The 17,160-nt window shown below is 34.2% G+C and overlaps 11 protein-coding genes and 3 pseudogenes across 14 annotated transcripts, besides 1 other annotated feature; 9 read left to right on the plus strand and 5 right to left on the minus strand.

The window, feature by feature from the left end:
• Positions 1-2: 2 nt before the first annotated feature.
• On the plus strand, positions 3-245 carry TVAGG3_0782190 (serine threonine-protein phosphatase family; the record flags this gene model as incomplete). Its single annotated transcript, XM_001578969.2, has 1 exon — positions 3-245. The coding sequence occupies one exon, from the start codon at positions 3-5 to the stop codon at positions 243-245; it is 243 nt and encodes an 80-aa protein (XP_001579019.2).
• Positions 246-468: 223 nt separating this feature from the next.
• Positions 469-1,098, minus strand: TVAGG3_0782200 (uncharacterized protein; the record flags this gene model as incomplete). The annotated part of the gene is made up of 1 exon (XM_051246378.1): positions 469-1,098. A coding segment is annotated over one exon (630 nt), but the record flags the coding sequence as incomplete, so codon positions are not given.
• Positions 1,099-1,236: 138 nt separating this feature from the next.
• Positions 1,237-17,160: part of a mobile genetic element that runs on past the window's edge.
• Positions 2,028-2,120, plus strand: TVAGG3_0782220 (uncharacterized protein; the record flags this gene model as incomplete). Its single annotated transcript, XM_051246379.1, has 1 exon — positions 2,028-2,120. A coding segment is annotated over one exon (93 nt), but the record flags the coding sequence as incomplete, so codon positions are not given.
• On the plus strand, positions 3,794-3,949 carry TVAGG3_0782230 (uncharacterized protein; the record flags this gene model as incomplete). The annotated part of the gene is made up of 1 exon (XM_051246380.1): positions 3,794-3,949. The coding sequence occupies one exon, from the start codon at positions 3,794-3,796 to the stop codon at positions 3,947-3,949; it is 156 nt and encodes a 51-aa protein (XP_051081855.1).
• TVAGG3_0782240 lies at positions 3,967-4,550 on the plus strand (annotated as a pseudogene). Its single transcript has one exon. A coding segment is annotated over exon 1 (584 nt).
• On the plus strand, positions 5,524-6,174 carry TVAGG3_0782250 (uncharacterized protein; the record flags this gene model as incomplete). The annotated part of the gene is made up of 1 exon (XM_051246381.1): positions 5,524-6,174. The coding sequence occupies one exon, from the start codon at positions 5,524-5,526 to the stop codon at positions 6,172-6,174; it is 651 nt and encodes a 216-aa protein (XP_051081856.1).
• TVAGG3_0782260 (uncharacterized protein) lies at positions 6,916-7,552 on the plus strand (the record flags this gene model as incomplete). The annotated part of the gene is made up of 1 exon (XM_051246382.1): positions 6,916-7,552. A coding segment is annotated over one exon (637 nt), but the record flags the coding sequence as incomplete, so codon positions are not given.
• Positions 8,293-8,676, plus strand: TVAGG3_0782270 (organellar and viral DNA polymerase type B; the record flags this gene model as incomplete). Its single annotated transcript, XM_001295878.2, has 1 exon — positions 8,293-8,676. One exon carries the CDS (start codon positions 8,293-8,295, stop codon positions 8,674-8,676), a length of 384 nt encoding a protein of 127 aa, XP_001295879.2.
• Positions 9,022-9,469, plus strand: TVAGG3_0782280 (annotated as a pseudogene). The gene has a single exon. A coding segment is annotated over exon 1 (448 nt).
• On the minus strand, positions 10,283-10,567 carry TVAGG3_0782290 (protein of unknown function, DUF4106 family; the record flags this gene model as incomplete). Its single annotated transcript, XM_051246383.1, has 1 exon — positions 10,283-10,567. One exon carries the CDS (start codon positions 10,565-10,567, stop codon positions 10,283-10,285), a length of 285 nt encoding a protein of 94 aa, XP_051081858.1.
• Positions 10,654-11,159, minus strand: TVAGG3_0782300 (annotated as a pseudogene). The gene has a single exon. A coding segment is annotated over exon 1 (506 nt).
• Positions 11,412-11,663, plus strand: TVAGG3_0782310 (uncharacterized protein; the record flags this gene model as incomplete). The annotated part of the gene is made up of 1 exon (XM_051246384.1): positions 11,412-11,663. A coding segment is annotated over one exon (252 nt), but the record flags the coding sequence as incomplete, so codon positions are not given.
• TVAGG3_0782320 (protein of unknown function, DUF4108 family) lies at positions 11,769-12,099 on the minus strand (the record flags this gene model as incomplete). Its single annotated transcript, XM_051246385.1, has 1 exon — positions 11,769-12,099. A coding segment is annotated over one exon (331 nt), but the record flags the coding sequence as incomplete, so codon positions are not given.
• TVAGG3_0782330 (uncharacterized protein) lies at positions 12,520-13,091 on the minus strand (the record flags this gene model as incomplete). Its single annotated transcript, XM_051246386.1, has 1 exon — positions 12,520-13,091. A coding segment is annotated over one exon (572 nt), but the record flags the coding sequence as incomplete, so codon positions are not given.

Below are 17,160 nucleotides of genomic sequence, written 5' to 3' on the forward strand. Positions count from 1 at the left end.
AAATGGGTTTCTTCAGTAAGATAGGAAACTTCTTTCGAAATGTTGGAAGAGGTATATGGAATGGAATAAAATCTGTCGGAAGAGGAATTTGGAACGGAGTCAAAAATATTGGTAAAAGGGTAGGTCAGTTCGTTGGTATTATACCTAAAGACCCTGAACCAGAAGAACAAGCTCCTGTTATACAACAGCCTGAACCTGCACCACAGTCTAGTTGGCAACCAAATCCAACACCTCAACCGTATTAAAAAATTATATTTTTACCGTTCGATAGTAGTTGTATATGAAACTAAGTTCTAAGTAAAACGCATGGTATAATGGAATTATTCTTTTTCTTCCATCTGTAGTAAACCATACTTGAAAGTCTGAAATACTTCCACTTGGTGGTTCGTATAACTTTGTAGGTTTTTCGTAAAAGTCATTTGCCAAGCATAAGAAAGAGTTTTGGGCGCCAGAAAATGAAGCATGAACAATAATAGCAGCTGGGTCGAAAACATCTTTAAATAAATATGGTTCATCTCTTGCATATCGACTGTAAATATTTGCTAAAGGAAGTTTGACTTTCTGATTTAACATTCTTTGCAAATAATACCATGACATTGCAGTGAATTCTGTATATATTTGTTCGTCTTTCTTTGGATTGTCTTCGTAGATTTGAAATGACACTTGTGAATTTTGTTTGTCATATACAATTCTCACATAAAGTGTGCTCTCGGTATTTGCATATTCATCAGCATATTTTGCATAACATGAATTTATTTTATCTTCTATATTTTTTAACGCAGTCTGTAGAGAAGATGAAAGGTCAACTTGTATTAGCTCAATTTCTTCCCACATTTTTCGTTTCCCTTCAGATATATAATCTATATGAAACCTTACAATAAATGGAAAACTTTTATCTTCTACAGACACAAACTTCATTCTACGAAAGCCAATAGCTTTTGTGACAGATGGGTCTCTTAGCCATCTTAATGGGTAGTCAAAACGATAGCCTTCATGCTTTACGGTCTCTGTCTCAAACTTTTGACCGACATTAGTAAAAAGTTCATCTAATGGTTTAGTTGTAGCAACTCTTGAATTTTCTTTTTCTATTGGAAGCATATTTTATCTAGAATAAAAATGTCAAATGAAACAGCGTCTATGAGAGAAATACAACACAACCGACAACTCATTATGCAAGCTCTAAATAAGAACACAACAAACTTTTCAAACTATTCTAAGATATCTGAGTCATTGAAAGAAGGAAACTTAAAACTGACATTAAACCCAATGACAGATGAGTTTCTATTTCAAGACAACAAGAACCATACTGTTTGTATAAATCCAACAAAAAGAACTTTAAACGAGAAACCTATAGATGAACTTCTTTTGAAAGCAGATATTGACAACAAAGCTGACAAAGAGTATGTCATTGAAAAAGTTCAAGAAGAACATGACAGAGCAGATGCAACATATGCAACAAAAGAGGATGTTGAAAAGAAAGCTGACAAAGAGTATGTTGACGATGAGTTAGCATATCTGGCTAGTGGGTTAGTGAAGAAGGCAGATAAGGAATATGTGGATGAAAAAGACAATGAAATTATAAAAAGGGTTGAATGGTACCATGAACGGACATCGAAGATTTTAGAAGGTAAAGCCAATACAGGGTGGGTTTCAGGATGTTTAGACCTTAAAGCCGACAAAGAAACTGTAGATATGTTGACACAAACGGTTTCAAGTCATACCAGAGGTTTAATGGAAGATGGACAACAGTTGAAAGAGCTTGAGAAAGGTGTTACAGAGTTAAGGAATACAAAAGCAGACTCGACATGGATAGCTGGATATGTAGATGCAACAAAAGAACGTATTTTAGCATGGACAGAAGGAACATACCCACAAAAATATCATAGACATAGCATCTCTGACGTAAATGAACTTGAAGAAAAGTTATATAAAAAAGCAGACAAAACAGAGCTTCAAACATTAAAGACAGAAATACTTCAAACAGTATATCCTATAGGTTCTATTTATACGTCAATGAACTCTACCAGACCAGAAGTAGTACTTGGTCTCGGAACTTGGACTCAAATAGTCGACAGGTTTTTGTATTGTGCAAACTCTTCAAAGGAAACAGGTGGAAGTAAAACGATTTCAGGTGAAAATTTACCTGCACACAGTCACTACATAGATTTAAGTACATCTCAAGCAGGTTGGCATAAGCATAGATATTGGGATTGGTCAGGAATGACAAAAGGTAAAGGATATGATGTTAAAGACGACGTTAAGTTTGCTATAAATTGTTACTGGGATGACACTCAGGGAGAAGGAAACCATACACATTTCGTTTCAGGATATACGCAAACAACGGGACAAAGTAAAGAATACATGCCACCTTACATGACAGTTTACGCATGGTATAGAATTGCTTAGTCGTCATTTTCAACTTCTTTAGCATATTCGTCAGGAGTTGTCTTATATTTGTTAGGAACTGTCTTTGAAAGTATACCACCTTGAACTTTGACAGTTTGAAACGAGGTCTGACAATAGTAGTTTTATCTTCTGCTTGCAGTCTGTACATTTTGCCATGTTTGCTAAAACTTCATAATATTCTCTTGTATACTTTCTTCTATTTTTACGAACACGAATGTGAGTACCTGTCGGGTTCCCATTGTTGTCATAGTCAATAGTATTTTCATATGGGTCGCGTTTAGGTATTTCTATTTTTACTTTGTCACCTTTCTTAAGTTTGAAGCCTGGCATTCTTTCTGTTTGTCTCTTTTGACTAAATTGTTAAATATAAAGTCTTTCTCTAAGTCGGGGTTGTTTTTCATTTCTTCGGGGGAGTGGTTTCCCAAACCTTTTTGTTTACGGCTATTGTAAATATTTAAAACTTGTCTCATCTTTGCCATGGAGAAGTGCCTATATTTGTCGTCATATGACATTTCATCTACCTCACCACCTTGTGGTTGATTTAAGTCTCTTAAGATTTTTATACAACTGTCAATGACACCAAGAGCAGAATGGTTTTGGTCGACAATGAAATATTGGTTTACATTTTTTGAACGCAGATAGTTTTTTACATCATCTGATTTGAAAGAACTTTCACAGTCAGATGTCAGTTTTGTTGGATGGTATTTGTCAACGAATATTGTCAAAGCAGTTTTCACATCTAAAATATTTTTGGACTGTAATGGTATGGCTTCACAGTATCTTGTGTTTTGACCGACAAATATTAGCCAGTATGGTGGTCATCTTCTCTATACCTCGGAATGTTTTCCAAGATATCCATAAACCAAGCATTTGGTGTTGAACTAAAGATTTTTATCATGAGTGCTTTCTTTGTTGCCTTAGAAACATAGGGGTCCTTGTTTGGATTCGTCATTTTTACCCTATAAGAAATGGGTTTATTGGCGCATTAGCAGGAGTTGCATCCAGATTTTTGCCCGCAGTGGGAACAATAGCCAGAGGTGTATTTGGAGTTGGAAGGAAGATTTTGATACATTAGGTATACTTAAAGAGAAAGCACAACCTATTATACAAACTGTACAGAAAGGTTGGGATGTAGCACGAGATGCAAGCAAATCTTATTCCAAATCCTGAAACAAGAGGAAAAGTTCAAGGATGGATGGACAATGTAGGAAGACAGCAGGAAACTATTATAACAAAGCAAATGACTACTATAACCAAGCAGGACACTATATGGACCAAGGTGAAAGATTCTTTAACAGAGGATATAACCATGCACAACAATGGGTAAACAATAACCAACCTCAACCGTCTCAAACGTGGGGAATGTAAAGTTTTTTACTGAGATGAAATGAACAATACAGCATTGAGACAAATGGGTTCAAGATGGATTTGTCGGCTTCCAGCAGTTACACAACCACGTGTTTGTCAAGTTCTTCCTATACCTCAGGAAGTTTTAGACCGACTTAAAAAACCTAAACAACCAGTTGAAAACAAAACAAACTAAAATTTTACTGAGATGAAATGACCGAAGAAGTTGAAACGGTAGATTTGACACCACAAACAAAAAGTTCAGAACCATTGTCAAAACCTGTCAAAGAACTTACAGATGAAGAGAAAAATTCAATAATAGAAAGTGCCAGGTCTGGAAATACAAACCCTAACTACAAAGTCACTTTTCATAGAAATGGAACGGCAAGTATCTCAAAAAAGAAACAGACTCTCACAAATAAAATATTGAAGTCTGAAGGAGCTTTCGAGACAACAGATGGAAAAGTTTACTTCACTGACCAACAGTTCATTATAGAACATCTCATTGACTTAGAGTCGAAATATTCTAAACTTTACAACAAACACAAAAAGTTGAAAGGAAAACAAAAACAAATGGCATATGATATTTATGAAGATGTTGACGACACAACTGTTCCTGCAGTGTGAGGTAAAGTCAGAGGAACCGAAAAGTGACGAAAAACCGATAGAAGAAGAGAAACCAAAACTGAAGATAAACCAAAACCAAAGTTTAGTTTCCAAACTAACCAAGTCAACCTTCATTAGCTGGTATGGGTTGGCGTCAAAGACTTCTGGTATCAGGCGGTTATGTAAAGTAAAGAAAACAGTATATTTTTATTTTTATTTGAACTGTACGCTGAGTTTGTTGGAGAAGACCGTTGGGAAACTTGTTTGTTACAGATGAGAAATATGAAATGGCATACCATTTAAAACAAAATATTTTTAAAAAAACATTTTTTTATTTTATTTGAAATGTACGCTGAGTTTGTTGGAGCAGACCGTTGGGAAACTTGTTTGTTAGATGAGAAATATGAAATTCACTGTTGTGAGTCATTTGAAGTCAGAAACAAAAAGACAAAAAGAGTTTTAAGCGAATGGGAGCAAAATGACGGATATGCTATGATGAGGATGGGTGGAAAAAACTATTTTAAACATGTTGTCATTGCAACTCATTTTATACCGAACCCTAACAATTTACCTTTGTAGACCATATAAACCGTATAAGAAACGACAATAGACTTGAAAACTTACGTTGGGTCACTTGTTCTGAAAACAATAAGAACAAAAGCAAATTTCGAGATATTGTATTCGAATTTGTCGACGAACTAGAAGATGAAACAATTGAAATTACAGACTATGGTAAGCATACGTTTGAGTTTTACTACTATAGCGAAGAACAAGACTCTTTCTACTTTTATACCGGCGTAAACTATAGGAAATTACAAGTATGTTTTACTAAGGAAGGCTATGCTTATGTAAACACTAGAGATACAGATGGAAAACACGTTCGAATACTTCTTAACAAATTCAAGAAGCTATATGGCATACCATTTTAAAACAGTATTTTTTTACATATATTAAATGCTTCAGGTTGAAAAACAAAGAACAAAAGTAGCAGATACAAAACCGTTAGACTATATCTTTACAAATGCTGGTAGGACAATATCAGATGAAGAAATTTCATCCCGAATATACAGGTTTGACTATCCAATTCGTTGGCTTCAAAGTCCTTCAGATGCAAAGGCAATAGGATTTAGAAGAGTTTTGTTTTCAAATAGAACTAACGCTTTTATGTTTGCAGTATATTTTCATGGTCAGTATAGAGGTTCTGATGGTCTAATAGACAAATTTGATGAAATGAGAATCTTTACAATTCGTTCAGACGAAAACCTTGAGAAAACTCTAAATGACTTTCAAACTCAAATGAACAAATATTATTGGGAATTTCAAGAAAAATACGACTCTTTACTAAATGGAACATACTATCTGAAACTAGAATATGACAAGATGAACTCCACCGTTTCATTTCAAAAGATTGAAATTAACCCTCCAAGAGATACAGAGTTTTTATTTTGGGAGGTAGACAAACGTTCTTGGGCACAATTTCTTCGGTTACTAAACCAGAACGAACCATTACCACCAGATGGTCCATTTAAATTTATACTTCCACCAGCAGATTTGACAGTTTATAGAAACGTGTTTGACCCTCAAAATGTCATGTGTCATGCAAGTTTCAGTTCAAGCAACAATAGTTTTCTTTGTATTGGTAAGGACTTTTATGACTTTGCTTCTAAATTCTACGAACCACCTAGTAACAGTTTCTCTGACTTTCAAGTTTGGTTCACAACAAATGGTGTGCAACATATTATTCCATTGTACTATGACTTTTATCTCGAATTGTCTTTCATATATAACTACGGAAAAGTGCTGAAAAAGTATTGAAAATAATGTTTAGGTGAAGAGGTGACATCTCACCCGTTTTCTCACCTCTTTTCTCACCTCATGAATTTTCATGAATTTCATCGTAAATGTTTTGTCGAAACTTCTTCGTAATGAGCGTAAATGACCCAAAAATAATGTTTAGGTGAAGAGGTGACATCTCACCCGTTTTCTCACCTCTTTTCTCACCTCATGAATTTTCATGAATTTCATCGTAAATGTTTTGTCAAGACTTCTTCGTAATGAGTGTAAATGACCCAAAAATATATTTTAGGGTAGAAGGGTATATCTAACCTCTTTTCTAACCTCTTTTCTACCCTCTTGAATTTTCATGAATTTTCATGATTTCATCGTAAATGTTTTGTCGAAACTTCTTCATCGTATATGCTTTGTCGAAACTTCTTCTTCGTAAAGACTTTGTTGAGACTTCTTCGTACATGTTTTGTCAAGACTTCTTCATCGGAATGAGCGTAAATGACCCAAAAATAATGTTTAGGGTAGATGGGTATATCTAACCTCTTTTCTACCCTCTTTTCTACCCTCTTGAATTTTCATGAATTTTCATGATTTCATCGTAAATGTTTTGTCATGAATTTCATCGTAAATGTTTTGTCATGATTTCTTCGTAAAGACTTTGTTGAGACTTCTTCGTACATGTTTTCTAACCTCATGAATTTTCCCGAAATAAAAAATAAAGTTAGTTTTATTTTTTTATTTTTTTTTATTTTGTATGTAAGGACAGATATGTCAGTCGAAGCAAAAACGTTCACGAACAAATCTAATGGCGAAACATTCACAAAAGGCACTTATAACGGTATTGAAGTCTTACGTAGAGACAAGGATGGTTATATAAATGCAACAAATATGTGTCAGCAGTTTAGGAAAGACTTTAGAAAGTTGTTGGAAAATAAGTCCTGGGAAGAGTATTATAAGGCATTTTGTGAAGAATATAGCAACCGCCGGAATTCAGACGGTTGCTTTTTATACAAAATTCATGCCGGAATTCCTGATGAAATCAAACAGGTTAGAGGAACGTATGTAGACCCAAGACTTATAAACTATATAGCAATGTGGGCTTCTCCAAAATATTGCATAGCAGTTGGAAAAATTATGGACTCCATAGACAAGAAAGTTCATGAGAAGTTAGATGAAGAAGAACTTGAAGATACAGTAGAAAATGCTAAACCTTTGTTCGAACAAGAAGTTAGAAAAATGTGCGGAAAACAATTAGAACATGAACGTGAGATATGTTATGGTTATAGAGACTCTCCATACGAACTAGACCAATGGGAACAAGAAGATTTAAAGAGAGAATTTAGAGAATATGAACTCGCTAAGATAGCATTTGAAGCTGCAGAAAAGAAGTTAAAAGTTTGGGGTCGTTTTGTAAAAAAATATTGTGAGTAAATGAACCATTTATTTTTATTGAATTCAGCACAAAATAATGTTTAGGTGAAGTGGTGACATCTCACCTGTTTTCTCACCTGTTTTCTCACCCGTTGAATTTTCATGAATTTTGACACTTTCACAAAAAACATAAAAAAAGTTAGTTTTTTTAAAAAAATATTTTTTATTTTTTATTGTAAGAACATGTTAGCAACAACAGCACCAAACTCGTTAGTCATGAATCCAACATCTATGTTAGTAGAGATGAAAAGCTTCATTCCTTCTTCATATACTTTTGAGACAGAAATACAAAGAATTAAGCAAGAACTTTTAACAAGTAATTTAGACTGTAGTGCGAAAGATGAAACAAATGAACAGTATCTTTATGACATGCAGGACATTATTGACCATTTACCCAAATTGCCTGAAATCCAACAACAAAAACTCACTATTCCTGAATTCGACGAAATTGAAGTTAAAGTTACTGACTCAGTAGAAATAAAGAAGTTCATACGAAAGGTAAATTATGAATTCCTTGGTTTTCATTGCAACCATAAGGTTATGGACAAAGATTGCGACATGGTATATAAGAATGTTTCTGACATATATAAATCTGAAGAATTTAAGACCTACGACAACTTTGTTTCATTAGTTGCAAAATGTGTTTGGGAAATAAGAGATAAAGATAGTAGGGGTAAGGTATGGAACGAACAAATAAGACCCGCTATGTTCGAGATGAAGAGAGCAATTGACGCCTTAGTTGTTTTAGCAGGTAAGGTTTCAGAATATAACGCAAAAATGAACCCACAATGTTCTAAATGTAAAGCAGCAATTAGGAAATATAACTACTCCGTCAAAGAGATAGAAAGAATGCGAAACGACTATGCAGACTTAAAGAAAGAAGCAGAAAAACCAGCAGAAAATAAAATGGATATGTTAGAATTTCTTAATAAAAACTATCCAACAGCAGAAGATTTCCTTCTATCTGACGTCAAGAAGAAGTATAAAGAAACTTTCGGTATCGTTAAAACATTCGATGTACTAAAAGAAGAAATAGAAGCTACGAAATTGTTCAGGATTTCAAATATACATCGTACAATTCATGTAAAACGCTTATAAAATAACAGGTGAGAAAAGAGGTGAGAAAACGGGTGACATCTCACCTCTTCACCTAAACATTATTTTTTGCTGAATTCAGCAACAAAATTCTGAGTAAAATAATTTTTAGGGCATGTGTCAAACCGTTGAGTTTTCACAAAATTTAAAAAATAACGTTTACCATGTAAAACGTTTATAAAATAACTAGGGTGAGAAAACAGGTGAAAAAACAGGTGACATCTCACCTCTTCACCTAAACATTATTTTTGCTGAAAAATGACCAAAATTCATGAATTTCCTTAAGATAGAAAAAATAAAGTTAGTTTTATTTTTATTTATTTTTTTATCCGGAATATAAAGACAGATATGTCAACATCAGAGAACACAACAACAGTTATAGTCCATGAAGCTATAAATGAAGAATATGAGTGGGTTCAGTTTAACAAACAACTCCGTCTCATTCGTTCGGTCAAAGACGATATGTACCAAATGCAAAGTATTTTGACGGCTTGTTTTGCTCCAGACACTAAGCTTCCTAAAGACTGGTTTGAATTAAATAGCACTCATGAACTCCTCAGTGAGTTTGAACATGTAGAACTTAAAAAGATGTACCAAGACAGGCAAAACTTACCATCACATCTAAAAGGTATATATGTTCATAAGTTCCTAGTTAGTTCAATAGCAATGTGGCTTCACCTCGTTATGCAATCTACATACTTATGCTACTTGACGAACTTTGTACAAAGCAGAGAGAAGATATGATGAAAGAAGACAAAAGCATTCAGAAAAGAATACCACGTTCAGTACCAAAAGGAAAGGAAAAGAGTTATAAGTATATGATTTATACTGAAGAGATGGAAAATGAAGAAGACAGAGATATGGTTATGTTGCATTTAGTCAGAAGAAACAACAAAAGCTTTTACGACCTTGCTAAGATTTACAAATCTGACAGAAATTGGTTCTATCGCGAAAACTTACCGATTTCAATGACCCCGAATGAAGATGTGAAACAAATAGTTCAAGATACGTTACCTCAAACACACTATGATATTAAAGGTTGTACAATACTTACATTCAAAGAAGATTTGTCATTGTTAAAGGAAAAAATAACAGAGTATTTTGACAACTTCAAACAAGTAGGGTAAATTGCACTCTTTATTTTTACGCTTGACTTCAGATGGCTCAAGTAGCTCTATAAAGTAAATTGGCTTGTCAAATCCTTCTGGCATTCCGAGTCCTTCCATCCGACATTCCGAGTCCTTCCATCCGACATTCCGAGTCCTTCCTTCTTGCATTCCGAGTCCTTCCTTCCTACTGGAAAAAAATTTCCCGACAACTGGAAAAAAATTTCCTTCCGACAGGCAAAATTTTTTCTGTTGTTCGTCCGTAAACCATTCAAATTTTCGAAAATTGAGAACTTTTTGGTCGAACTTCAGGAAAAGTTTTTCCTTCCAACAGAAAAAATTTTTCCTTCCTACTGGAAAAAAATTTCCCGACAACAGGAAAAGTTCTTCCTTCCGACAGGACACAAACGAATGTCCGACGTTCCTCTTCCTGAATGTCTTCCAAAGCCAGAAGAACCGAAAGCTGCAGAACCACAACAGACTAAGACTAAACACTTACATTTTTACGCTTGACTTTTTACAATTTGAACTTTGTTTGCGTAGATATGAATTCTGAAAGAAGTATGAGGGTCTTGTATGACTTTGTACTTCTCCCATAGTTCATGTCTGTCAAACTTACCTGCCATGGACTCTTTCATAAGTTCCATGAAATCGTCTTCGGACAATCCCGGGAAAAGTATGATATCAGTAAGTATTCTCTTTACATCCTTACTTAAACTCTTTGCTGTCTGTACACAAATGACAACTGAGATGTTAAAGTGTCTGAGCTTCTTAAGAATTCGACACATATCTTGTTCTCTATTCTTTAACAAAGGATGAGAGGCGAAATCATCTAAGATAAGAAGACATCTGTGAGGGTATGTCTTCCAATCGTAAGATTGCAATTTCTTCGAAATGTATTCTATCTCTTTCTGTTTGTTTCTGAAGTGGTGTTTGTCTAATATTCTCTGCATTTCCTCATTTGGGTCTTTAAACTTCGAATTTATATACTCATTTATAGCATTATACTTCAAAACTCTTCTTTGGTACTTCTTTATCCAATCTAACAACTCAGTATCCTTTATACATACTAACTTAGACTTCTTTATAATATCTTTGAACGAATTGACGGTTTGGTCAAATTGACCAGAAGTACTACAAAATGACAACTAACTCATAGAATGGGTTCTTCTCATCTAGTTCTTGTTGTTGTGCAGCCATTTTAAGATAAGTGAAAGTCTTACCCGACCCAGGTGGTGCAATTAGACCTGTTATACCATTCTGAGCAAATAAGAACTTGTCATGTATGGGTTTTATCTGAGCATTTTCTAACTTCCTCTTGTTCTTGTTTAAAACATTCTCAAATTTTTTGTCAATGTCAGCAAACTTTTTTTCTAACATATTTTTAGAAAAATTAAAATTTTTATCTTTTAGAAAATGTCTAGCGATTTCGCTATCTATATTCGAGACAAGCTTTTCGACAGCAAAACATCTGTCGACCATAAAATCTTACATAGTGTAAACAAGAAAGGTGAATTTGTTCTAAAGTTCTGTTTCTGGGAATATGACAAGAACCATAAAACATTAAGCAGAGCAGTCTTAAAATTTGTCAATGACAGACTTGTTGACAGAGATGACACCGATTGGAAAGATGAAGTCCAACAAAAGTTCTTAGAATGCAAAGAAGACACATGCGCCGTTCTTGAAGATGAAATAGAAAACAGAATAGATGAGCTATTAAAGGACAAAGAACTTTTACATAAATATGGTTGCGCCAAATTTGACATAACTCCACCAGAGAAGAAGAAGAAGAGAGAAAAGAAAGAAAAGAAAGTAGAAGAAAAGAAAGTAGAAGAGAAGAAAGAACCTGAACCAGTTCCAGAGAAGGTGAGATATGACATGTAAAAATAAAATTTTATTTTTAGAACATTTCTGGGTCAATGTCAATGTTCTCTTCCTCTTTAGGAGCAAACACTGGCTTAGACTCTAAAATCTTTTTACCCAATTTACCTTGAACTTCAACTATCTTAGACTCATAATATTCATAGTCGTCTGCTTTCTTTGGTTCATAAGGTATAACAAGTTTGTATGCTTTGCCTTCTTTAAGGTTTGAGAACTTTCTGTCAAAATTTTCTTTGACTGCTAACAAACCTTCTATGTCTAAGTCTTCAAAAGTTGCACCATTTTTAGTCACAATAGCAAACTTAACTGGTTCGATGTTCCAAACTTTGCTGAATGAAGACTTTTCAAAATGGTAGAAGTAAACATTCAAATATGTGAATGGGTCTAGTTCTTCTTTAAGTCCTGACATGTACTTGTTTACTGAGATGAATTTTGTCATCTTTTCTATCGGATAAAAAAATATTTTTTTAAAAAATTTACTCAGAAAAATTATTTCTTTCTATATTTGCCATTCCGAACTTCGAAAAGATGTTTTATACCAGCATAGAATTTTTCTCTAGAGCTTGGTCTTATATCGTTTTCATGACAATATTTTCTATATTCTTCATATAAAGCCTTTTTTTCATACATTTCATAAGGACAATCTAACCAGAATAGCGCATATCCATTTTCGTTATCTAGGTCTCTATATGTTTCTTCTGTTTGTAGAATTTCGCTTTCTCTATTTAGTTCTATGTCTATATATTGTGGCTTAAAAAGATGTGGGCAAGAAGGGTCTGGCGCTATGTAAAAAGTTAATTTTTCTGTCATCTTTTCTATCGGATAAAAAAATATTTTTTTTAAAATTTACTCATAAAAATTTTTCTTTGTATATACGCCGTTCTGAACATCTAAAAGATTTTTGACATTTGCCAAGAATGTTCGTTTAGAAGCTGCCATATAACCATATTCTTGACAATATTGTTTATATTCATCGTACAATGACCTTTCATCTAATGACACAAAGTCAGTTTCATCTATAAACAGTTCATATACACTCTTGTTTGCTTCTAACAATGTTTGTCTCTCTTCGGTATATGGAATTTGTCTTGGATTGAACTTTGAAATATCTAATGTCATAAAGTATGAGAACAAGTGGTTGTAAAAGTCAGATGTCAAAGTTTCTGCTAAGTCGTCAAAATATTCTGTATCTTGCATATGAGAATCTGACGTTCTGACAACTACATATCTTCTGTCAGAACTTTCTAACTTCATCGGAACAGTATTGTTTGAAACCATAATGAAGTTTGCAACATTTTCACAAACTCTTTGGTCTTTATACTTTCTTTCAACAACTCCAACTTTATCTGTTATAAGACTCTTCAAAGCATCTGAGTTTAAAACTTTTGTTGTATCTATACTTTGAAGTTCGTTACATACTATAAGTTTCATATTCTCTATTGAGGAGTTAAACTTGCCACAGATGTTTTCTATGTTTGTCATATTAGGGTTCGAATAGCCCTCTAACAGTTTGCATAAGATATCTGTAAAGAAAGTATTCTTACCAGTTCCTTGTTTTCCAATTATAATGAGAGCAGTTTCATTCTTAGCACTTGGATGTTGTAAGATGTTTGCAAACCAACATAAGATATACTCATAGACTCTTTCGTTTCCATTGCATAATTTTCTTTGACATGGTCTAATCAAGCTTCTATAATATTTTCTTTCCATTCTACTTGTTCGTATTTATATCCAGTGAAGATAGAATAGAAGTTTGGAGAAGGTGTATAGAACTTTATACCTCGAACTGAAAAATCTTCTAACTTTGACAATAAGATATCCCAAGCATCTAACATCTTCATGCCAACTTGTACGACTTTTATTTTCTTAAGTTTCTGTCTACATTCTTGTTCTGAAACTATTGTTGCTCTTGGTTTGTTAAAGACTACATCCCATTCTTTCATGACATAACATTCTGGGGCAGAGTCAACATAAATGACTAAACGTTTCAAATTCTCGACTGCATTGTTATAGTCTCTAAATGGACACATATTTCTGAATGCTTGGAAGTCATAAAAATCTGAAACATCTATTCTGTACATTTTTATAAAAATAAAAAAAATATTTTTTTTATTCTTGAGCTATTTGTTGCATTTGTTGTTCTTGAGCTATTTGTTGTTGAAGTTGTTCTTGTAATACAATACTTTCACCGGTTGCATCTTCCATTCGAAACTTTCTGCCGTCATTGACAAATACATAGGACATAAAAGTTTTACAGGAACAAAGTTTGCGTCAACTAATGTCAACGTTATACTTGCCAAAGTGTTTGAGTTCACTAAGGTTGAAAATTCTGCATTCGAATGAACAATAGGCAAACCAGCAGAGAAAGTGTTGTTTATACGCATGAGTATCTTTTGGTCATAGTAGTTTCTGTCGACATTCGAATAGCACTTTGAACCTAAGTTTGAAACAATATATAGATTGGTGTGCTTAATGTCAATGGAATAGACATTCCTTGTATGACACCTTTTCCTGTTATAGGAAACTGTTGGTAGTAAAAACCAGATATAAGTTTTGTATTATAGCTCATATCGTTTATACTAAACTCAGTCGGACATCCAAACATAATGAAACCTGCTCTAGTTGCCAGCACATGTTTACATCCGTCCTTAAAGTATTAAATAAGTCAACAAAACCTGTTGGTGGTATATCTGAGTAAGTATCTTCAAAGAAGTATTTTTTACCATTCACAACAACAAAGTCTTCTGGTGTCCAAAAGAGCAAAACAGGCTTTAGTCGTCATCGTGTTTAAGGTCAGTTTACAATATCGTCCTTGAGGACTTTGTAAGTTTGTTGTTATAGAATTATATGACTCAGGGTTTTTTAGTCGTAATAGTATAAACCACTATGTCTTCTGCCATTTTTACTTAGCAAGTAAATTTTAATGAAATGTTGTGGTCGTCAAATATTTTTATGACGTCTGGGAAACTATATTTTAAGTTCAACGTTTCACCTCCTTTCATAACGTATATCTTGTCAATGACATTATATGAAACACCACAGCAACTAATGTCGGGTTCTATTTCTTTGATGTTTATATCATCTGCCTCTGTCAAAAGTTTCAATAGTTCTTTCAAAATTTCATGAGGTGCGATGACATATGAGTTCATTTTTACAGGGTTGTGTTCGACCAAGTTTAACATTATACTTAAAGCTTGACAAATCTTCTCCTGAGTTTGAAGTTTGTCTTTCAGTTGTTGGTAGTCATTTCGAATATCTGCAACAGAACTTAAGTCTCTGCTAACTTCAGGGTATGTTGGTTGTCTTTTACAGGAACTATTGTTATACCATCTTCGTCTTCGTATGGTTTCCCCACTTCAACATCTCTTTCTTTGACATTGACAACAACACTTTGACTGTTTTGTTTGAGTTGGTGAATTTAACTTCACATCTGCCACCGCCATTAAACCTTTTGAAACACTTACGCTTCTATTTTTTCGGAAATGACATTTTACTTAGAATAAAAAGATGGACGTATTTGAGTATCTCTTCGAATTGAAGCAGAACAAAGTTTACACACACAAACAATACAAATACATTGACAGAATAGTTCTTTATACAAACAATGGTAAATGTTATAGAATAGCAATATTTGCTGAACCAAAATATTTCCATAAAGCAAAGAAAGTTGGTATAACCGAGATGGTGAAAGTTCTTGACGTTGACAAAAATATAACAACAAAACTGACCGATATTTCTAAAGGAAAGTTTATCTTACAATTTTATGTCAAAACTGGCGTACTGTCAATATTTGACGGAGAGAAGTCAGTTCAAGAACAACTTACTGACCTGCTGCCAAAATCTGCTCGATGGAAGCTGTCGTTATGCCAATCTGAGGAGCCCCAGCAGGTTTCATCGAACGAATTTTCAAAAGAGCATCTTCCGTGAAAAGTGCTATTGGTTTTGTAAACTTCTTTGCTTTCAATTCATCTGGACCGTCTCTGTCACCAGTATATTGTATTTGAACTGTACCAACAGTTGAAATACCACCCATAAAGTCTTCTGAGTCAGCAAATGGAATGCCAAGCCAAAAGTTTGAACGGTCTCCATTTGTATATTGAGTTTTTTGACTTCCTGTATGGGTCCATACTTTCACATATGGCATAATAGAACTTTGCATTTCAGGGTTAATGGTTGTTGTGAAGTTGTTGTTAAAGTTCATAGCATCTAATGTCAAGTTGTATGACCTCATATCCTCAACTGCTAGAATATTCTTCTCTTGGATAATATTTGCCATCTATGTTTATATGATATTTAATACCGGGGTTGTAGAAACAAGAATAGTCATTTATAGTTCGTCTGAACAGTACAAACATAGTATCTGCATGTTTCATTGCAGTTGTTAAAGCAATATCTGTTCTTGCACCTGGGTCAGCACTTTGGTTTCCAACTTCACCTGCAAAGTCTTTGACAGATATTTGGTGTATAGGGAACATAAGTGGAACTGCAATATATTTGGCCAGCTAAAGCATTTGAAATATCTGGGTCCAACATATAGACTGCAAGTCTGCTTTCTATTCTCTTGCATTCAAACTTTTCGCATGTAAACTTAACTGGGTCCCAAGCAGTTTCCAGCAGCATTGAAATAATAGTTTACTTCAGTGTTGAGGTTTGAGAAACCAAAGTCTAAGTCAACTTTGTCTTTGCAAAAGTCGTCGGCGAATGACATTTTATTTGTTCCCACTACTTTGTAATAGTGAATGGGTCTTGTGTTGGTGCAATGACTAAGTTATTTTTTGCTTGGGGTAAGTTCGATAGAAATTTTTTCCTGCCCAGTTTGGCAAGTATCTTAAAAACCTGAAGATGAGGAAAGATGACAAAGGAACTCTAAGTTTCAGTTTTACTTTAGTGGCAGCAGTTCCATCTGAACCAGAAAGGTTAACATAAACTCCTGGAACGTTAGGGTCAAGTCTTCTTATTTTCTCAATAGTTGCATACTGCGTCTGTTTGTTCTCTAGCTTGTGGTTGTACTGAGTTTCTCAAAGCGAACCATTCATAGTTTGCCCATGTTACTGTTTGAACTAAGTCAGAGTTAGAATATATCTTATATCCCATGAAAACTTCTGGCAGCATATTGGTATCCGACATAGAAAATTCATTGCAACCTTTCTTGTCAGACAAACTTGGCAGAAGGTTTTATTTCAATGTCTTGTTCCACGTATAGAATGAGTTGTCAATAGAAATAATATGAAACCTGTCGCAAGCAATATCTACTGTTGTTGAAGAACCTTCTCCAAACTCACCTACGTTTCCATAAGAAACAGCAGTTGTATATTCGTAAGTTCCAGGAACTATTTCTGACCTTCTAATGGCATTGTCGCATTCGTTATACCATTCGGAAACATTTCCATTCATAGCCATCCAAAACTGTTGGCGTTATATTCTGAGCGGCGTACATTTCATATGAGTAAAATATAGAATAGTTGGATTTATATGTCATAATAGAACCCACGTGGACCAA

The sequence above is a fragment of the Trichomonas vaginalis genome, chromosome VI (genome assembly GCF_026262505.1).
Source record: "Trichomonas vaginalis G3 chromosome VI, whole genome shotgun sequence".
Taxonomy (NCBI): Eukaryota; Parabasalia; order Trichomonadida; family Trichomonadidae; genus Trichomonas; species Trichomonas vaginalis.